The following is a 21697-nucleotide window of genomic DNA, read 5'->3' on the forward strand; positions in this document are numbered from 1 at the left end:
TGAGAATGGGATCCTTTGTATTGCAGGATGGTGAGGGATAAAAGACTGGATTTCAGAGTTATAGGCAGAGGGTGGCCCAGAAAGTCCCAGCTGCTGCTACTGCATGCAGGTCAACTAGAAGGCTACATTCAGACTCACCTCTCTACCTCCAGGCACTACTCAACCCATGCTGTTTCAAACAGACTATTATTAGAGAGGTGCTTAGAGGAGAGCCCTTGGGACATGTCCCACTTCCATTGACAGCAGCAGTCCTGAAACACTGAAGATGACCTAGTGCCTCTTCACTGCCTGTTGTCAGGAACCAGTGCACATTGAGGAGACAAGTATCCCACCGACTTTACGCTCAATTCATTGAAAAGAGAGGCACAGGAGCTAATGGTCCAAAGCTTTGGCTCACCAAACCAAATGCAGGGCTATGCAGAGGGGACTTTGGCAGTGCTATTCTGTGCAGAACTAGGTATTTCTTCCGTGTCGTGTGCAGTTACCCAGCAGGTATGAGGAATGTCATTTATTGTTTACCTAGTGGGGGCAGAAAGAGTGATGCCATTGAGAGTTAACACATAAACAGAAAAAAACAGTGGATGAATAGCAACTACAGTGAGAGTAGACACAGGAAAGGAAACAAATGGGAGAAGAAAAAGCCTACCTGTAACCCAAAATCACAACTAAGGTGACCATTAGTGCAATAAGGATAGACTGTAAGAAGAGCTGGACTCTCGGGTACTGCATAGGAGAGGAGGAGGAGGTCATAGATGCTTTAATATTAATTTATTTTCAGCTTTAATATACAGCTTTCTCTTTCTAATCTGACAGCTTTATATGTTTGTTCCATATTTAATAAAGAGGGGCTTACACAGAGCTACCTTCACTCAAAAGAGGGAAACGATGAGTCGGTTATTTCAGATTTGCTGCAAGGGAGAAAATTATTTGAGATTTGCTGCAAGAGCTGTGGCAGGAAACAAAGGCAGAGATAGTGCTGCACGATAGGGTTGTAAGGCTGGTTCTGATAACTAGAGGACTTGAGTAAGCATTGAGATGCCCTCCCACAAGGACTTTATTAAGCCTGCGTGCTCAGCATGCTCCCTGGAACTGCAGTATGCATGCATTCCCCTGAAAAAACGTGTCCTTCTCTGTCAGTGAAAGGCAATGCTGAAGCTCTCAGCCGAGTACTGAATTTCTGGCAGTAAAGAACAGTTCAGCTTCCAGCTGCTGCTGCACAGAGAATTAATCAGGGCTGAAGAACTGGAGCAGAGCAAGCCCCACAGGTTCCAAGAGGGTGGTTGGTTGTCACCCTGATCATGTCCCCAGCTGACACAACACACAAGCTGCTCAGAGGAAGCATGAGGAGTTTGCTCACTGCTCTCCTCTGTGCTTTGAGTGAAAACACAGGGCGCAGCTTCGCCCCTCTGGTTCAGCTGAGTGGCTCAGTGCAGGAGGGAGGACAGCTGTTCTCCAACTGTACTGTAGATCAGCAATGGTGACAGGTTTGGTGCAGAATGATTTTTTTCTTCTCAGCTGAACTTACTCCAGTGATAACTGTCTCTTTTCCTTCCCCCCTGCCAGTACTTCCAGAGTTTGCACCAAGAAAAACAGATCCATTCTAGGCTGCCAGGGCAAGAACTTGGAATTAGAAACAGACCTCCCATGGAGATATAAAGAGGAAAATACCAGAAGCAGCATTACAAACTAACACTTCCATTTTGTCAAGTGTTGAAGTAATAGAAATTCTAGGAGCTTAAAGTGGTTCACTTGGTCCAAAAAACCCCATGGAGACTACTAGCCAAAATAATTAACAATTCCCCCAAGTAGCTTGCTCTGAGTGCTGTTCTTCAGCCAAAATGTTTCCCAAGAGGGTCAGGAGGGGAGAGGAGGGTGAGGGAACCTGTCTGTTACGCATGTGATTGTTAGCAGAGAAGCTTTTTGCTCTTGAAAGGGGAACAAATTACGAATGTGGGAATAAGCAAATAGCAGAAAGTAGGTCTGTGACTGAAAATAATCAAGTCCTGTTCAGTGACATTTTTTTCAACTGAAGCAGATGACCAACCTGATTACAGTAGCTGGCACTATTGTCCTTTCTTTCATTGCACCTTGGCACTAGTCTGAATGCCACTACAGCTGCATCCTCTCCCATTAATATAAACAAAGGACCAAAGAGTGCAGTTCTGACATACTGCCTTGTGCACTTGTGGGCACACCAAGGAAGGGCAATATCTTGGGGTTTTTTCTGCTTGAGTTTAAAGATGAGCTTCTCTGAGGGGTGGCTCCCCTCCCCCAGACATCCAAAACTACAGGGAGAGAAAAGACGAAAGCCAGTTTAACAGCTTCCTCCTAACAGACCAGTAGAAGTTTGAGCAGTGAGGGAAGGCTGAACTACTCAGTTGTGGGTGCAGGTAAGCCTAGACTGGCCTGCTCTGCTTACCCATCCTTACTGGAGTTTTCCTGCATCAATACACTGGAGTGTATGCCAATTGCATGCCAACTCTATTTCCATTACACACTCTGCTATTTCTCTATTAAATGGGAACACCAGAGAAAAGTTTGCCAGCGACCCTCAAGGCTCCAGGAGTCCCTTCAAAAAAATGGCCTAAACTCAGGTTGAAAAGCCGGGCAGTACGCAGCAGAATGGGTGTCTGGAGAACAGAATGCCACTCCTGCCCAGAGGTGACAGTCTCATGGCTGGGACACATGAGGGTCAGCAGCCCAAGGGTGGGCTGAACTGGCCTCCTAACAGAAATGTCCACTGAAGACCAGGCACAAACATGCTGCCCTACACGACCCACAGAGCAACAAGGGCAGAAGGGTGGCAGGAACAAAAGGTACAGCAAAAGCATGGGGACACATATATTTCTGACAGACAGAGCAGAAGGGATGGCGAGGTGAGATAGCAGCTTGGACCAAGCGGAGAGAGAGGGATCAATATGGAACAGGACAAGAAAGAGCATGTGATTAAACACTGTGCTGTTCCTGAAAATCGCCAGAGAAAGTGAAGTTCTTGTGCCTTTTGAACTACCTTGAAAAAGGTGCCCAGAACAGGACACGTATCACAGAACATCTGAAGAAGGAGAGCAGAAATTGCAAAGAATCCTGCTTTAAGTCTAGACAGGACAGATGAAAGTGCAGAGACCCAAGCACCATGCTCCCATTAGACAAGCAGGCTCAAGCATAAGACATCACTCAGCACCAACATCAATTTAATTCTTCCCTCTTCAGGACAGGAACAGGGCAGGTACTCCTGGAGTTACACCAGCAAGCGGAAAGAGGGCTAAGGAACAAACTGTGCTGGGAAATCCCAGCTGAACATGCAGGCAACAGAACCACTCCACTCAAGACAGCCCAGACCTGGATGGGGGAAGAGTGTAGCTCTTCTGAGTCACTGAGGTGCAACTCACCTCTGCTGAGTCCACTCAGCTGCCCAAAACCGTAATGCAGAGGACAGGTCCAGGAAAACAAAACCAAGTTGTCTTCTTGCTGTTCTGTCCTGTTCCTAAGAGGCAGCAGGTTACTGTGGCCCTATGCAGTCCCAAAAGTAGTGAAGGAAGCAAGTCCAAGTCTGTAGAACTACAGGGTCAATGCAATGGCTTTGGCTGTTGTGTTCAGTACAGCATTGGAAACTATTGGAATGTCTCGGGCAACTCTCTGAAAGGGCATCATGTTGGGTCCTTCCAATGTGTCCAGGATACCTGCAGAACACAAAAAAAAGGGGAGAGAGGCAAGAGTTAGTTCCGGTGATAGCAGATAGCACATTTCTTCTTGCTTTTCTCTCTGTCCAGGTAGTGGTTGATGGCGACAGGGCCCAGAACATGCAAAGCACTTGCAGGCAATGGGAGGAGACATCTAGCCCCAAAGACTGAACAGGAGTAAACACTTCCATCCAGAGACCACAGGGTACACACTAGAGCTTGTGCCTGAGGCAGGAAAACTGCATGTTCCCAAGAGGAACAGAGATTCTTTCGCTTTGAGGGTGTCAGATTCAGACCCCTGCCATTTGACCTGAATGCAGGTACTGCCAGAGATGTTGCTCTGCTAAGGGAAATAGATAAAGTCCTTCTTCTACTTCATCCCAGCATAGATCTCGCTATTAGATCAAGACTCCCTGCTTTCATCCTGAGATACACTTGCAGACTCACATCAGGAGCTGCAGCTGTACTGCAATATGGAGTTTCTGTCACTGCAATGCAAACAGACCAATGCAAATGTTCTCAACTCTCTGGCAATTACCCTCTTAAGACTGATAATCAGTTTTGGAGTGCCTTGAGGAAAATTGTTTGGAGGGTATTTTATTCTATTTCATCAGCCAAAAAGCTGCAGATCAGAACCTTTGCCATAAGAACAGATCCAGGAAACAACAAGATTTCTTTCTAAAAGGACTTGTAATGCTATGTATAACCCCTAATTATGCAGATTTATCAGAAAAATCATGAACGGGTCTGGCTGCCTAAACTCACAGAAGAGACTCGCAGAACTGCATATTTAGGTATCTGGAAACTCTCCGGAGATGGGGTGGGAGAAGAGTTTTAGGTGGTGGTTTTTTTTGGTTGTTTTCTTTTTTTTTTTTTTTTAAGGAGGTTGAGACTTTGTTAGGAGAAAACAAGAGAAGACATGGAAGGAGGACCTGAACATGCATGGCCTGGTTAACAGTACCAGCAGGGGAAGATACAGCTTCTGCTATATGTGCTATACAATACAAGACAAAAAAAGATGTCAAACATAGAAGGAAAAACACTTATGACATATTTCCTGGTCAGAGAAAAGCAACCTGACTTCAACAACATTCAAGAAGGGGCTGGACAGTCAGTGCTGTTATACTTCACTTGTGGGAACAAAGGTCCTGTCTCACAAATTGGGTCTTAAGTGCTAAAACTCTGCACAGTAACTATCCCAATGTTTACCTGCTGCCATACTTGAACAGCTTCTTCAAAAAGGTAGTGGGAGTCATTTTAGAGTTGGAAACTGGCAGAGATGCCCGAAGGACAGATTCAAACTCTCCATCCTTTCTCTCAGAGAGAGAGAGAACAACTTTTCTTCCCCCAGATCTAACAGGATGTCTTTGTATCTTCCGTGCTTACCTTCTACTACCTTGTGATAAGCAAAGTGCAGATAGAGGAGGAAAAGCATATGCAGAGCAGCAAGAGTCCCACACAGGATGAGCCGCTGGGTATGTCCCACGGTGCGTGACACCAACACAGCAACCTAGGAGAGAGGAGGTGATCAGAGACAGGGCAGCTGCTACCTGAGCCTCTGGCACTGCAGTCAGGCACACACAGAAGAACAGGTCAAGCAGTGAGAATCTGCAGAAATGTTGCACTGAGTCTTTTTTGCAGTTTTCACCAACAAATTTAGAGTAATTTGACACTGTTTTGTGTAGGTGAACCTTGCCCAGTCTTGCCAAGAGTGCAGGATGCTCAGGCATGGCTCTCCACAGCAAGTGCTGTAAGGGAGTAAATGAACCTCCTGTAGCTGTTAGAATGGGTGAGGATACTAATCCAAGCAGCACCTCCATACACCAGTGCCCAAAGTATGCAGGAGCACAATTTTCTCCACAGCAGCTCGACTGGCTGTGAAATGAACCACCAGGCCAAGGAACAGAAAGCAAACAACACTTCCCTCCCTTTTTTTGTCCCTGGAAGAGGAGGACCCCAGGCTGCCTGTCCCTTACCATTCGTAGTGTAGAGAGTCCACCAACAACCAACCAGAAGATATAGAAGAGGGAGTGGAAGTGGATATTATAGGTGACAAAGAGAGTGATGCAGTGTCCGAAAAGACCGTAGCCCTGACAAAACAAAAACATCCATGTTACAAGCACCAGTCCCACACAAAGGGCCATTGATCAAGAGCAGGAACAGCCCATTCCTTCAACACTTCACCACAGCAAAGCCTCACAAACCCACTCATTCACTGCCAAACAGTCACCCAGAACAACAACTTTAACAGCAGCTTACACACAGATAATCTGTCTGAAGGATTCACAGGCACGTCAGAGATTGAGACAATGTGGGAAACAGAGGAAAGATCCTCCAGTCCCAGAGAAACTGGAGTCTCCTGGCTTTTTACCACCAGGTTCTCAAATCAGGAAGTGCAAAGCAGGAGACCTGCACAAAGGAACTGCCTCTGTACTATCACTGTGCCTGGGATGGGGCAGGTCAGAAGAACATCCTGGAATTCCAGGTTGTCCCAGTGCAGTTTCCTGGGACCAGCAGTTTACAAAGACTTTTCCCGTTCTTTGGAAAAAGCTTGTTCTGGAACACCATGCAGTCAATGTGCATCACAGGGTAGCTCCATGAGTACATACCAAGAGTGACAGCATCTGCACCATTGTGATTTGGGCATTGCACAGATATGCCAGGAAATACATGAAAGATGAGACGCCCAGCCAGTAACCGAAGCAGGTGCCAATGGCTGTGCCCATCAGTGTGCCTTCCCTCTGTGGAGACAGTGTCAAAATGAAGAGAACTCAAAGGAGTGACTTGCCAGCACCCAAATTAACCCCTGAGAGTCCCAGACCCTTTGTAGGCATTATCAAATAGCTGGCCAACAGCATTCAGGGGGCGACAGGACCTACATCCCAAGCTCTCCCAGCAGCAGTGTCGAGACTTTCTGGTACATCCTTCCTCCCATCCCCAAACCAACATCCTCAAATCAATCTGCTTTTCAGCAAGATGCTTATTCAGTCATAGAAGAGGTTTCCTCTCCTTTTCTAGTGTCACTACAGCAACCCAGAGCCCAGTCAAACCACCACTTATCACTGAAATTCGACGTACAATGATCGTGTCTGAGGTCTTCATTCCATGCAAAAGAATGGCGACCAGTGTGAAAACCAGCATGAGGGGTCCGTAGAGCTCGCCTGCAATCTTCTACAGGAGGAGACAGGTGAGGGAAAGTTTGGTTAGAGCCCCCTGAATATCAGGGTCCCCCCCCAGAGGTGGTGTGAGAGGTGCACTGGATAGAGTTTATCACCCAGGTTATCACCTGAGGTTAGGTGACAGCACACTGAGGTTTGGAACAACCGCGGAAAGGAGCCACCAACATTTTCAGGGAGAAGAACACCTAAGAAACTCAGTCTTTAATAACATAGATTACTACAGTTTTACAAGGTATCTGTGGGACAGTCACTTGGCTGTGGAGTCTGATTCAGCAAAAGGGAACTCACCTGTGGGAAATTAATCATCTTCACAGGAATCATGGACTCCAGCAGTCTGCATCACAGGAAAGCAGGGAATGACAACAGAAGCAGGAAGAACAACAGGATAGTTAACAACAGGATAGTTAAAATGCTTCATAAGTAAAAGATCCCTTATACCCATTACCAGTGTTTGCTATTGTGTTGACAGGCCTTGAGGGACAGAGGATTCTTTCTAAAGGGTGAGTCAAGGTCACTAAAGAAGGAAAACCTTACTGTCAGTGGGTTAACTTTGCTGAGGAGGGGAAGATTCAATGAAAGTGTTTAGGGATCCACTCAGGGATGAGAGATCATTGACAGAACAGCAGGAAGAAAAGGTAACTTTCCTCATAAAGGTTCACAAAACAGTCTTGTTGGACACAACTGTGCTGCAAACTCAACAGGAGCCACATAAGGCAGCCAAGTATGAAAAGAGCCCCTTCTCCTGCCCTGAGCAGCAATGCCAGATGACAGGGCCCCCAGCCCAACCGCGGGACCTCACGAAGAGGAGCGGGACAAGGCACAATGTGTTTGCCCCTACAGGAGTGCTCCTGCAGGGCTGACCGCCCACTCCCGCTTGCCCGCTCGGAGCTGACAGCCGGACTCCTGCAGGGCCGGAGCCGCCGCCTCCCGGCGCCGGGGGCTGCCCACCTGGCCCGCACTTGGACGGGCTCCACATCGAAGTAGGGCCGGAGGATGTCAATGTTGGCGTAGAGGCTGAAGGCCCTGGAGGCTTGTCTCTTCCCCACCTGCCACATCTGCGGAGAGAAGGGAGCGGGCAGCGGCCGGCCGGCCGGACAGGGACCCCGGGGCCGGGGGAGGCCGGGGCACAGCGCTCACCTGGTCAGCGACCTGCCGGCCCAGCTGCCCCCGCAGCCCCTTCATGCCCAGGAACTCCCCGTCCTCCTCCTCGCCGGCGCCCGCCTCGCCCTCCGCCTCCTCCTCCTCCTCCTCTTCCTTCATGCGCTGGTGCATCTCCCCCATGTCCTCGAAGCTGGAGCCCGACGTGTCGTCCATGTTCTCCATGTCGATGACGGCGGAGCCGCCACCCTGCGCCGGGGCAGACACGCTGTCAGCAGCCGCTGGGCCCGGCCCCGCCGCCCCGCCGCCCCGGCCCGGCCCCACCTGCATGTTGTCCTCGAAGCCGCCCCATTCGGCGGCGGGGGCACCGCTCCTGCCGCCGCCCGCCGCCCCCGGCGCGGCCATGGTGCCCGTCCCGGCCCCGCCGCGCTGGCCCGGATGGGCGGGAGCCGGATGTGACGGCGGCCGGGAGCGGCTCCCGGCGGGGCCCGGGAGCGCCGCCCATCGCCCCCATGGCGGCCCGGCGGAGCACGGACGAGATGCGGGACCGCGTGGTGCTGGGCGAGTTCGGCGTCCGCAACGTGAGCGAGCCCGGCGGGGCGGGGCGGGGGGCGGCCGGCGCCCGCAGCCCCTCACGGCCCCGCCTGTGCCCTCTCCTCGCAGGTCCACACCACCGACTTCCCCGGGAACTACCCCGGCTACGACGACGCCTGGGACCAGCGGCGCTTCGAGGAGGTGGGTGAGCGGCGCCGGCGGCCGGGGCCCTGTGGGTGTGCGGGGTCGGGCCCCGCGGCCGGCCTGACCCGTGGTGCGCGGCTCCCGCAGGCATTCCGCGTGGACGTGATCCGTGAGGAAGAGGACGCCCTGGAGTTCGACATGGTGGGCATCGACGCCGCCATCGCCAACGCCTTCCGCCGCATCCTGCTCGCCGAGGTACCGCCGCTCCGAGGGTGCCCGCCTGGAGGTGCCGGCCTAAGACTTGCTTGACAGGGAGCGTGGAATGTCCGGCCTTGGGTCAGCCCCTGCGGACAGCTGCGGGTTTTGGAAGAGAAAGGAGCCCAGAGAGAATTAGGGCTTTAGCAGCATGGCCGATACCGCCGGCTGGTCCTAGGGGTGCTGTTGGTAGCGTCTGCGGGTCAGCCTGTTCCACACGGCTGTGTCGCCTGCCCAACAGAAGCCACACAATGCTGCCAAGTACTAAAAGGCTGAGGATGACCCCAAGCCCTTTCTCCTGCCCTTCACCTCTTGCGATTCATTGTCCAAAAAAAAATGGGGAGGATGGGAGTAGATGGGGTGCAAGGGTATATTGCATAGCCTGATTTGGCAGAAATACCACTCAAAATAGTCTGCATGGCAGTTATTTGTGGGAGAGGAGGAACACTTGAGCTGGATAGTCTCTTGGCACGCAGTTCAACTATTGTCCCTAGGCTGACTTGATCTCTTGTCTCCCTGAGGTGCCAACAATGGCTGTAGAGAAGGTCTTTGTGTACAACAACACATCCATTGTGCAGGATGAAATTCTGGCTCATCGGTTGGGCCTCATCCCTATCCGAGCTGACCCTCGGCTCTTTGAGTACAGAAACCAAGGTGAGAGTCTTGGATGGAATAGAAATATTGAAGGATTGTCTCAAAGCAGGAAATCGGGGTCGTGTAAACTGAGCAGAAGTGTGATTTCATGTGCTCCTTCCCAGGAGATCAGGAAGGCACTGAAATTGATACTCTGCAGTTTCAGCTGAAAATCAAATGCAAACGAAACCCTCAGGCTGCCAAGGAATCATCTGATCCTGATGAACTATACTTCAATCATAAAGGTGAGATCTCTCCTAGAAATAGGTGCTGTTTTTTCTTTTTGATCCTGGAAGACGGGACTTGGGATGTTTTCTCAGCCCTTTGTGCTCACAGGGAGAGTTGATCCATTCTGCTAAACTTAATTTTTGCTATCTCCAGTCCTGTACAGGTGAGTGACCTGCTTTGAGGCAGCTGCTGGCTGATGCTTGTGACTTCTCTTTGCAGTGTACAGTAAACACATGACATGGGTGCCCTTGGGGAATCAGACAGACCTGTTTCCAGATGCTGACTTCCGACCTGTTCATGATGACATCCTCATTGCACTGTTGCGACCTGGACAGGAAATAGATGTGCTCATGCACTGTGTCAAGGGTATAGGTGAGTTGTGGCTTCTGGGGGCAGTGGGACAAGGAATATGAGTGCTTGGACTGGGGTGCTGTGGTGTGATGGGGAAGGGTGGAGAACTGGCTTTTCCCCTGGAACTTGAGGCTCCAGCATCCTCGTTCCCTGAGGCCTGCTCTGTCTTTGACTCTTAACTCTTGATACAGGTAAGGATCATGCCAAGTTTTCTCCTGTGGCCACAGCCAGTTATCGACTGCTTCCTGACATCACTCTCCTGCAGCCCATTGAAGATGAGGCAGCTGAGACGTTACAGAAGTGCTTTTCCCCTGGGGTCATTGAGATCCAGAATATCAATGGTACTTTTTTCCTGTGTTAAGTGCCTCGTTCCTTGCAAGCTTTAGTAGAGAGTGATTGGAGGTTAGAGCCAAACTTTGCAGAGATAAAACCACATTGTGGTGTTGCCTTGCTGATCAATGGTTCATGCTCTTCTGAGCCCGGTTTTACGGATGAGTGGCTGCCACATGCAGATGTGTTGGGTGGTGAACAGCGATGTCCCTGGAATGCATTGGATACCTGTCCACAGAGCTCTGGAGCTGCTGGCTGCAGCTTCTACTGCTGTTCAGTTGTGACACTGGGTAGTGAGCTTGCTCTCTCCAGCAGCTGTGTGGAGACTTCTTGTGTCCTTCCAGGGGTGCATGTAGGCTTCATGTTTGGGTTTTTCTGCCAGATTCGAGTTTCATGTTGGGTTCATATGCTATTTTTTTATACTGGTGTCTTCCCTGCCTTTGGTGAGGAGGGAGTGCCTGTTGGAGGTAAGCACGTGCTGTGACTGCAAGGTACTCACCTGCTGCAATTTGCCCATCTCGCTTCATCTTCCCTTTAGGAAAAAAGGTGGCAAGAGTAGCCAATGCACGGCTGGACACATTCAGCAGAGAAGTTTTCCGACACGAGGGTCTGAAAAACCTTGTGCGCCTGGCAAGAGTACGGAACCATTACATCTGTGAGTGCCCCGTTTTCCAGAGTCCTATCGTGGTTTGTGTGAACAAGCAGTGACTGGCCAGCATGTGTGACTGGCTCTGTGCCTCTCCCCACCCTCAGCATCCATGTATTCAGAATGCAATGGGTAACTGCTTGCTTTGGGATTGAATCTGTTGGTGCTTCCTGCTGGCAAAGGCAGCCACTTCTCTGGCTGTGAAGATGTGGCTCATTGCAGTGCGGTGTAGGGGAAGGTGAGGGACAGAGGCGTGGAGGCCGAGGCTGCCTCGTGGCTGTGCTGACTTGTGTCTGTGTCTCTGTGCAGTTTCAGTGGAGTCAACGGGTATCTTGCCTCCAGATGTGCTGGTGAGTGAAGCCATCAAGATCCTGATGGGAAAGTGTCAGCGCTTCCTCAATGAGCTGGACTCTGTGCCTATGGAGTGACCGGGCTGTAGCTGGGAAAGCAGAAACCTGCACTGCTGTTCTGGGCTTCCTGCACCTGCTTCTAGGGGGGATTCCACTTCCATAGGCAGGAGGCTTGATAGGGCTTGCTAAGAGTCCAAGGACTATCTCTTTAGACATTTCTGCTGGTAATGAGCCTCAGTGAGGAGATGCACTAAAATAAAGGCTTCTGGTTTTTTTTAAAGCTGTCTCCTGTGCCATTCGCAATTGTGAAACCATAGTACCTGGAGAAGAAACTGGCAGCAGGTCTAAAGATGAGTAACAGCATTTAGTTTAGATGGTATGCAGTGAGTGAGGACGACTGCTAGGGCAGTGTATTGAAGCGCTTCACAGCAGGTCAGTGAGGTTTAACGAGTTAGTATCAGAGCACAGCTGTTTTGTAGCCGTTTCAGACCAGCTCTGGCATAGTCAATGTGCTAGAGAAAAGGCTGTACTGTCAGGGGACTGGAACACCTCTCCTGTGAAGAAACTGAGCTGGGATTGTTCAGCCTGGAGAGTAAGAAAGATCCAGGGAGACCCTGTTCTGGCCTTTCAGTATTTAAAGGGGACATGGAGAAAGACTACCAGAGTTTGTAGTGACAGGCTAAGGGCCAACAGTTTCGAACTGGAAGAAGGTAGGCTTATACTGAACATTAGATATTTTTTACAATGAGGGTAGATGGAGGTAAGTTGTCACAGGTTGCTCAGATCTGTGGATGCCCCATCCCTGAAAGTGTTCAAGGCCACGTTGGATGCGGCACTGAGCAACATGGTTGAGGGTCAAGAGTTGAAAATGTCTGGGAGTATTGGTGTGTCCCAGTTGCTGAAGCCATCCACACTATAGTGCTAGACTTTAGCAAGTAATAGAAAGAAAGTTCTGTTTCCTTGGGCTAGAATTATTTGGAGTGTAAGCATCCTGTAAGGGTGAACAGGCTGGAGGAAGAGGTACACTTGGCATCCCGGCTCCAACCCCAACCTGTCCCATGCCATGCTGCAGACCCAGGCATATGCTGCATGTGCATATCACATGTTTGTCTATCCCTTTATCCATCCATCCATCCATCCATCCATCCACCTAAACAACTCTGTGCTATTGCTTCACATGCTTATGGGACAGACTCTCAAATAGCTGAAGGGCTTTCCTTTGACAACACATACCCCTCAAGCTGTAAGCTGGGACCTAGAATTAAACTAGCAGTGAGTGACAAATACTTCAAAAATGCAATTTCCCTCTCAATTAAACTATATAGTCTGGAATGGTTCATCCCCTCCCTGACAGTGTATTGACCACCAGCAAATGTGCCACCTTTTTGGTAAGTGGAATAAAGACTGCTGAGAAATCTCCAGGCAGGCAGCCTGGCCAGACCAGAAGCCTCAGATCTTACTGAAATAGATACGAGAATAAAAAGGAAACATGACACCATGTGTATGAAACTGGAATAGCTTTACTGACATTCAGGTGTAACACAACCAGTTCAGAGACAGCTTCGGATTTAAACATTCCTACAAAAAAGGTTTAAAATCCATTTTACAAAAACCCCTTGTGTCTAGCATGAAGTCACAGAATGTTAAAAATATCACAACACAATAAATACACCCAGCCTTTGCTAGAGCCAGGAGCCACATTAGCTGAGAGGTTAAAAAAGTTTGAGGCTAGGAAGAAAGTGGAGGGTGCTGGTGGAACAGCAGGGGTAGGAGAGTGAGCGGATGCCCAAGGCCTGCTCTTCCTATCTGCACTCCCACGCCTCCCAACCCCAGCCTTTTTGTCCAGTCTGTCCATGTGGAGACACCACTTCTCCAGCTACCGGAGTTTATCACTTGTTCTGTCTCCTGGATTGCAAAACTGCCAGCTAGCTCTGGACAGACCCTCCCAGCTCCTGCACAAACTCTAGGATAGATTGTGTAGTATTTGTCATGTAAGAAGAACCAGCTTTGCAGACTGGAGTGGCTTCATAAGAGTCCCACCACATCTAAAACCCAGTTTCTGACCTGCTTCCCCCCTGTAAACTGCAGTATAAAGCCCACCCCTCCTGCCCCACCATGCAATTCTCTGAGAAGTACCAGGCTGGGTAAAAACAGGGGCTATTGTCACCTCCACTGCAACAGGGTGAGGAGATCCCTTTTGGATTGCAGGTGCTTCAGGTATTGGTCCAGATTTTATTTACCCTGCGCTGGCCAAGTTCTAGTCTACAGGGCATGATAAAATGAAAAAAAAAAAATTAAAAAAATATGTCCTGCTCCCCCTGAGAGATGTCCAAGAAAGGCTGGCACAAAGTAAAAGCCTTCCGTTTGGCTCTGGGTAGAACAAGCTATATGATCATATCTATACATATATATGTATATATATGACAGTGACTGCCTCTTTCTAGAGAGCAGTTGCACCTTAGAAAGGCTGATCTCACAGGAGATCCTAGAGCACTGCTAGGCTTCCTGGCACGCAGCCCTCAGCCCAAGGCTTAGCATTCTGGAGGGTAACAGATTGAGCAGAATTCCAGTCTGCTAGGGACAAGTGCTGATAGGCATGACAGGAGTGTCCGATGTGTTCCCTACAAAGCCTGGCTACTAGCACCCAGAGGAAGATTAGGGTAGCCCCTTTTCACATGGCACACTACTCTGCCTTTTGCACTAATCCTAACCCCCAAGGGATGAAGAGGTGGAGCAAGAGTGACCCGAGGCCACAAGATGTCAGGCTTTACCCTAAAGAGGTCTATGGACTCAGCTCCAACCTTGCAGAGAAGCAGAGGTCTTAAGATGCTCATCCAATGGAGGGGAAGGAGTCAGGGGAAGAGCTTAATATTGACTGGTTCAAATGCCACTGCAGGCCCCACCCCAGTGTATGGAAGAGAAGGGGACAGGACCCGTAAGGGGCTTTATTCAGACGAATGCTTGTGGAGGCGGTGACAAGGAGAATCTAATGTGCTTACTATGAGGAGAGACAAATTATAAGGTAGGGGAGGAGATGGTTGCAGCATCCCAGGCTCAAGGTTCAAAGAGCACATTGAAGCCCTCTCCATCCTCATTTTCTAGCACATCTGTCTCCAGTGATGGCTTCACCTTTTTGAAGAGAGACGGAAGGTTTCGGATATGAACCTCCTTGCGGAACTGCTCCCCGATGGGCTTCTGCAGGGGACAGACAGGAAGGCATCAGTCATTACTGTCTTCATACCCACACTCAGTTCAGGGGCAGCTTGCTTGCACATCAGAGGCAGACCCCAGGTTCTGAGCAATCCCCAGGCCCGGACCCTGTGCTTGCATTAGGAGGAATTTCAAGCCTGGCCTTTCCCAAGTTCCAGCGCACTGAGGTAACCTTTAGAATACCAGCTCTCCAGCTTCTTATTCAGTGTCAAAGGCTCTGCCACCACCATCCTCACAGAAGTCCAATTCCCACCCAGCAGCTTCAATTAAGCATTTTAACATGCTGTTTCCCTGGGCACCCTTGTGCAAGGTACCCACTGCTTCTCAGTGAGAGGCCACTGCTGGAGGGGCTGCTCGTTCGGCTGGACGTCCAGGGTGAAGAGAGGCAGAACAAACACTAAGAACATGTTGCAACAGCCTCCTGGCTGGGAAGGGAGGTAGTTGATGAGAGGAGGCAGGCATCACTTCTGCATCATACAGCTGTGAAATTTTCCTCCAGGACTATCACTTACCCCAATGCAACCTGAGATGAGGCGCTTGAAGTGATCCTTCCGGCGCTTGTCTGCCACCTTCTGCAGTGTTGGGTTGAGAAGCTTTGAGTCAAACTGCTCCAAAGAGTCCAGCTGGATGTCTGGGATCTGCTCCATCACTGCCTTCAGCTCACCATAGCGAGGGCGCTGCATGGAGAAGCATCATAAACACACCTCTTCTAGAGCAACAGCCTTGCCCTCCTTGCGGGCCATTAACTCCTCTGCCCCTACCCACTGGGCATGGGATTGGTTTTCACCATCCCCCTCACATTCCTCAACCTCACATTTGGATGAAGAACAGAATTTCTCACCAAGGCCTCGTAGATCTGGAAAGCCAGGTGGACAAGAGCTGCCATGCAGCCATCGTGCTGCCCATGTACCTGTAAGCCCTTCAGCACACTTGTGAAAAACCAGGACACAGCATCGGGAAGGAGGTTTCCTGGAAGCACCTGGGGAAGAAGCACTGTCAGCACTGAAGCAAGATACTGGCACATAACCACCTTTCTGCAACAGCTTGCTCTTCCTGAGGGAGAGGGTACCCAGGGGAGAAGCAGCCACACTTCTGACAACATTCAGAGGCTACCTCTTCCAACCCTGCAAGAACTAATCCCTTCTTCCTCCCAGAGGTACCTGTTTGAGCAGTGGCCAGCAAAGCTGTGTAGTGGTTCTTTGGCAGGACAAGGTGTCCTTCCAGGACAGGGATGTGTAGGCAGTGATCAGCACTGCAGTGCAAACATCCTGAAAAGCAGTCAGAGAGGAAAACCAGTGAGAGGAACTTTCCTACTTCTAGCATTCAAACCTGATGGGAGCCAAGAAGCAATCCAGAGAATCTGCAGGAGCTTCTGAGAATCCTGCATCTTACTGTTGCTCCAGCATAAGGTGTTCACCCCCATCATAATCATGAGGGACCAGTGATAAGTTAACCTGCTCCCTTCATTTCCCTGGAAAACACCCTGGAGCACTCATGGACTCCCCTCAGCTGCTACTCTCAAGTTGCTGCAAAAGCTTCTACAAGAGCTTCTGAGGCATCCACAGCAGAGAGTACAGAAATAATGAGATAAAGATACCCTGCACAATGGGTGGTATCAGCACTATGGCTCCTGTATCACCTCAGGCAGATTTTACAGAATAAAGAAACAGCTGGATGAAGTTCTTCCTCATGGAGGCTGGGGCCCAGGATGAAGGCAGAGCCAGGGAGCACCCTGGGGGCTGAACGCCCAGGGCCTCTTCCCCAGAACGGCTGGAGCTCTGTAGCTGTGTGTGTTATAACTGGATCCCAACTCCCATCTGCTTTGTGGCTTCTGCAAGTCCCTTAGAAGCCCTGCATGTTCCCAAGAGGTGATTCCCACATGAGGAACATTCCAGCAGCCTGTATCTCCACAGCAGTATCTGGCTGCAGAGCAGACAAGTGTGACAAAGAGTACAGAGAAAAGATGGTGGCAGTCAGTGCGCACACTCTTACCTCTTGCTTCATCAGACACTTGCCGAGCTCGGTGAGCTCTGCGTTGGCAGGGGGAGTCACCTCCGTGGCCATCGCCTCATCATCTGCAGAGCAAAGGCTGCACTGTGAACCTGGCCTCCCAAGGACTGAGGGGGACACAGGGAGGCTGCAAGAACTAAGCTGGGAGCCAGGAGACAGCACACAGAATCAGTGTCTGTGGAGGCTCAGGGGCCTGCCACCAGGACAGATATCCCTTTAGATTAGGGTGAGAAGAAGTTCAGCTCCTGTTCACCATATATGCACCCCTCCTAGAATGTTCTTCCTTCCCGTGAACCCCAATGGGTTATTTTTGCTGCAGTGTTCTACCCCTGTTACCCCATTAGTCCCCCTGGTTCCTAGCCAACCCTTTGCACCATTTTTCCCTATCCCTATTGGACCTTGACCCTCAAGACCACCCCTTTTATCTGGTATATAACCCTGGATCCTTGGCCCCGTTTTGGCTCTCGTCCCTGGCACATATTCAAGGCTGTCCCCACGATGCAGACACTAAACAGTGCTTGGAATTCCAAACAGGACCCCATCTCCCCACCTTTACTGTCAACTCTTTATTAGCAGAGCACACCTGGCCCAAAGGCACAGGTTGCTCTCAGGGACACACTGTAGCATGATGCAACAAGTGTCCTGGCACAGCTTACCCAGAACATCTCTTTTTAAGCAAAATGCACTCACTCTTTGTGGGGCAGGAGGGGCATGCAGCTGGCTACCTTCAGCTCTTGGGAAACTGTTCACATCCCCCTCTGCTCCTCAGCCCACTTTCTCAGAACCTGAAGAACCTGCTGCTCCAATATGTCACTGTGAACCCTACAGCACATTAGCTTCCAGGCCAGACTGGGTTTTTCTGTGGCCCCCAGACATGCTGGGCAGGACAGAGCAGAAGGCTTCTTACCAAACCTATACGCCTGACACAGAACTTCCAGCATCAACCCAGCCTCCCCCTCAAGAAACAGGAAAGGAACAGCCTTTGTGTGCACCAAGGGCAGGAAAGGAAAAGATAGGCATTTACTTACCATCTCCATCTACAGCAGCAGTAGTGTTCTGTTCAACACCTTTCTTAGAAACACAGCAAACAGCTGCAAAAACAGTTGCAGGTCAGAGGAGCAGAAAAGGGAAGATGCTACAGCAGAACATGCAGAGATTATCCTACAGACAGATGGGCTCACAGCTGCTTCAAGCTCCCCCAGCTCTTACAGGGAATCTGAAGAATCAGAAAGCCCAGTATAAAAGCTCAATACTGCACTACCTGGAAGGCTCTAGCACCTCACCCACAGCACCTTCCCACAGTGGAACCTGCTGCACAGTGGTTGCTTCCTACTACTGAGAACCAGGAATGTGCAAAACCATCTGAAGCCCATAACCCAAGAACACTGATTTAAGGCAAAAAGGCCAGCAAGAACAGAGATAGAAGATTGAGATCTGTAATCCCTGTGGAAGCAACTTCCCGAGCCTCCCTGCACAAAACCATACTGACACAAAAACGATGCTGGAGAAGGGGAACACAAGGGAGATTGATTTGGGGAAGGGACTCTTCCCTCATGTCTGATTAGACATGGCAATTGCGAGCAACAAAACTGCTCTACACTTGGCTTTTCCACAAATCCACCTCCCATACTGGATTCCAAAGCACAAAATGGGAGAACCCAATTCCCTGTAGGACTGGACTTTTACAGGGATGGTGCCAAAACCATGGAGCCCTAAAAGCTAACAGAAGGAAGAGATCTCTCTTCTGAAGGTTTTAAATTATCTCTCACTAGGTTTTAGCTAAGGTTTTGGCTGGGCTGTCTCCTATCTGTCTTCTCATGGTTATGTTATATACTACTGATGGTTATAATTAGGTTTTACTGCACACTGGGAATTTCTGTTGTCCCCTTCAGGGAAAACTTCCCAAATATCTCAGGAGACCTAGCCTGATTTCACTTACTGGCAAGATCCATGACTTCTCGAGTCAGCAGCCTGACCAGCTGTTCCTCAAGCATCTCCTGAGACTCAGGGTTGTCATCTGCAGCATCATCCTCACTGAGGAGAACAGGTTTTAGTCTGACAGGAGCCAATGTCTTCAAGTACCCCCTCCACCCAAACACAGGGAATGAGTCACCAGTGTGTCTTCCAGCCCTTGCTGGCACAGCTGTTCCTGAGCAAAGGGCCACATAAAAGACCAGACCTCCATCCCATTCCCCATTTCCCTCTCTGTACCAAGGGGTGGAAGCTTACCAGAGCATGCTTCGCTGGTTGATCACCTGCCATTTCTGGGACAACCTCTGTTCAAGACAAAAGGAAAGATTACATCTGGACACAATGCAAGGAGACCCAAGCAATAGCTGCTGGCAGAAGCAGAAGAGCTTTAAACACAGCTCTCACGCCAAGATCCATTTTGAACAGCAGGAGAACTGGTACCAGGTGTATTGAAATGTGGTTTAGCTGTCATGAAAGTAAGAGGACGCAGGGGAAAAAAAACATAAACAAACCCAAAAAGGCTCAGGGCTGCAGGTTGAGGAGCTCATGTCCACAGGTTTGAACTCACAGCAAGGGGTGCTGTGCAACAGCCAGGGTTCAATGCACTTTAAAGCCGCTTCCCGCCCCCCCCCCCCCCCCCCCCCCCCAAAAAACAACCCACATCATCAAAATCATTAAGCACCAAGCCTCTGCCCTTGTCTCTGCTAGCTCTGTAGAGCCAAACATTCACACATGTTGCTGCCAGCTGCTACAGGGAGTCAGGGCTGTCAAGGAACAGGCATTGAACAAGCTGTGTTCTTACCATGTGCAGATAAGTAAAGAGTGGTCCCAGCATGGGGCAGACAAGGGTTTCGTAGTATTCTGAGGGGCAGGAAAGTACCAAGGGCTTCACAAACACACCTGCACAGACCAGTTAAGGAACAGATCCAACACCTAAGGCCAGCTGCTAGGGAGACTGCAGCACCCAAGCCAGCCCATCCCACTGGGAGGCCAAGGGACTAACACTTGGAAGCCCACCTTTTCACAGTCCTGAATTAACAAGTGGCATCTCAAGAACATCAGTTATTCAGCTCTTTCCCCTGCCAGTTCAGCTGAGAAAGTTAAGGGTGCTTTGCACCCATTTCCTAGCTGTGAGACTGAATGCCCAGCCCTGGAAAGTAGGTTAGGGAACTCACATGATCTCCCAGAGAAGCACATCCTAAGCACACCAAGCTCCTCACTATCCAAACCCCCTCGGCCCTTCGAAGGTACTACTCAGTTCTCACAGTTTCTCCAGAACCTCACAAATCCTTTGCATTTATTCTGACACCACTCAGTGCTCTTTCTGCTTGTGCACTCCTAGGCTCACGCCTCACCTACACCAGGTGTATCTCTTTGTTTACCTCTTCAACCACCCTTCTTTGTCTTGGCCACGCTGAAAACTATGCAGGGTTTAAATTTATGTCTTCAGAGCCTCCCAAGCTGGCCTGAGACAGTGATGGAAGGATACGGAGCATGGGACGCAGTCTGTAATCAGGAATGTTGTTGAGGTTGTTGAAAGCAGAGCTGAGGAGCTGGGTGGCAAGACCCTCAACAGTGTAGAAATCCTGTTGCATGGAGGGACCTGCATTTCCCAGGATGTGAAAACTTCAACAAAAAACAAGTTAGTTACAAGTCTGCTAGATAACATGTACCACATCTCTGATCTGCAAAGGCTACAAGTACTATAATCTTGAGACTACACAGTTGTCACATTCCTAAACAAATACTATAGAGGAATTTTAGCACCATATTTCTTTTTTTTTTTTCTGGGCGACCTGCAGAGGGATAATGAATTAAGCATTTAAGCACCACAAGGTACTTTCAAGTGCTAATGTACCCTGACACATAAATAGAAGTGGCAAAAGAGACAAAGTAGATCAGGATATCAGGTAAGCGCTCCAATCTGACTACCTAACTGCAGAAGAGCTTAAAGCAGAGCCCCATTTTGAGGTACTTTTTCCAGACTGTTCCATGTCTGTGTGGCAAGTTACAACCACTGAATATAGGCCACCACTGCAGCTTGTACTTAGATATTACAGGACACAGCTCACATCAGAAGTCTAACTCTAAAGGAAGTCAGGACTCCACAAAAACCTACTGCTCCAGTTGTGCAGTGCTGGATTGTGGTGAGAGATGTGGTGCCCTTACCAGTTGTCGTAGAGGGTACAAAAGAAGCCCTGCATCCTTTCTAAGACTGTTTTGTAAACAGGAGAGTCATAAAGCTCCAACAAAGGCTGAGGGAGACCTGTGGGAAGGAATAAGCTTCAGTTATATTAATGGGAGAGCACAGTGCACCTTCAGAGCATACTCAGCAGGCCCTGGCCAGCTTGACCACAGCAAGGGAAGCTCTTGGCAAATAAAAGTGGTGCAGCAACTCTGGGGCAGAAAGTCAGAGGTCAGCAAGGTTCAGCGTGGTTGCACCCAGAGCAGAGCTGCTTCCACTGAGGTTGTTGTAGCTGCCTTATTTCTCCAAAGTAGAACTTATTTGAGCTGTCAGATGTCACATCTACAGCTGGTCTGGAGCCGTACAGATAGACCTGGCCATAACAAGAAACCCAGCTCGGATAGCCTAGTTAAAGAATAAAAGTAAACGAGCCCCCAGGTGTGGCAATGACAGGTTAGACTCAAACCCAAACAGGGGACCCCTGCCAATCCCATTCAACCCTGAATGCAGAGATCTAGTTGCCCAGTGAGCTGGGCAGTGCTGAGACCTCGATCAGTTGGGTGCTCAAGGGCAGGAATTTTGAACCCCCTATAACAGAGAGTGTCCATGATTAAATGCTGGCTGTTGTCGCGTGACCTTTGGTATGTTCTGTCGTGTCCCTGTCTCCAAAACTGCGACCCCAAGGTAATAACCAGAACCCAGGCAGGAGCAAAGCTGACAGTTGTTGCAGCTCCTCTAACAGCTCATCCCTTCATGTTTGTTTTCTCTGCCAGGATACTGATGAACTACGATATTAAAAAGCTTAGAGCAGAGATCAAGGCCCTGCTGCTTTTTGTGCAGGGGCTCACAGACAGAGTTTTTAAAGTCACACAAAATAGGTAAAGGAAGCATGT

General features: G+C 49.8%; 3 protein-coding genes across 8 annotated transcripts in view; 1 reads left to right on the plus strand and 2 right to left on the minus strand.

Annotated features, from left to right (window-relative positions):
- Positions 1-95: 95 nt before the first annotated feature.
- Positions 96-8395, minus strand: YIPF3 (Yip1 domain family member 3). 3 transcript variants are annotated; one of them, XR_010719976.1, is made up of 10 exons: positions 8282-8395; positions 7997-8206; positions 7808-7914; positions 7148-7193; positions 6759-6851; positions 6290-6421; positions 5657-5770; positions 5067-5190; positions 3390-3680; positions 96-519 (listed from the first exon to the last, which is right to left on the minus strand). XR_010719976.1 is itself a non-coding variant. In XM_066178621.1 (9 exons), exons 1-9 carry the CDS (start codon positions 8360-8362, stop codon positions 3559-3561), a joined length of 1029 nt encoding a protein of 342 aa, XP_066034718.1. In that variant the 5' UTR covers positions 8363-8395; the 3' UTR covers positions 754-3558. The 3 variants fall into 3 exon arrangements, 1 of the variants encoding a protein (XP_066034718.1); XR_010719975.1 differs by lacking the exon at positions 96-519 and adding an exon at positions 754-1605; XM_066178621.1 differs by lacking the exon at positions 96-519 and having other exon boundaries at positions 754-3680.
- Positions 8396-8451: 56 nt separating this feature from the next.
- On the plus strand, positions 8452-11708 carry POLR1C (RNA polymerase I and III subunit C). Its single transcript, XM_066180419.1, has 9 exons — positions 8452-8538; positions 8621-8692; positions 8783-8890; positions 9412-9544; positions 9649-9768; positions 9971-10123; positions 10294-10443; positions 10971-11087; positions 11388-11708. The coding sequence occupies exons 1-9, from the start codon at positions 8470-8472 to the stop codon at positions 11504-11506; spliced, it is 1041 nt and encodes a 346-aa protein (XP_066036516.1). The 5' UTR covers positions 8452-8469; the 3' UTR covers positions 11507-11708.
- A 1220-nt stretch (positions 11709-12928) lies between these two features.
- Positions 12929-21697, minus strand: part of XPO5 (exportin 5) — a 31449-nt gene continuing 22680 nt past the window's right edge. For all 4 annotated transcript variants that reach the window (XM_066178627.1, XM_066178626.1, XM_066178625.1 and 1 more), the window contains 11 exons: positions 20789-20885; positions 20109-20245; positions 19422-19519; positions 18878-18924; positions 18588-18682; positions 17677-17739; positions 16631-16713; positions 15799-15906; positions 15480-15617; positions 15151-15315; positions 12929-14623 (listed from right to left, as the gene is read on the minus strand). In XM_066178627.1, coding sequence (XP_066034724.1) covers positions 14483-14623; positions 15151-15315; positions 15480-15617; positions 15799-15906; positions 16631-16713; positions 17677-17739; positions 18588-18682; positions 18878-18924; positions 19422-19519; positions 20109-20245; positions 20789-20885 — 1172 coding nt within the window. In that variant the 3' untranslated portion in view covers positions 12929-14482. The remainder of the gene's footprint in view (positions 14624-15150; positions 15316-15479; positions 15618-15798; positions 15907-16630; positions 16714-17676; positions 17740-18587; positions 18683-18877; positions 18925-19421; positions 19520-20108; positions 20246-20788; positions 20886-21697) is intronic.

The sequence above is a fragment of the Chamaea fasciata genome, unplaced genomic scaffold, assembly GCF_029207755.1.
Source record: "Chamaea fasciata isolate MVZ Bird 193981 ecotype frontalis unplaced genomic scaffold, bChaFas1.0.hap1 SCAF_3, whole genome shotgun sequence".
NCBI lineage: Eukaryota > Metazoa > Chordata > Aves > Passeriformes > Sylviidae > Chamaea > Chamaea fasciata.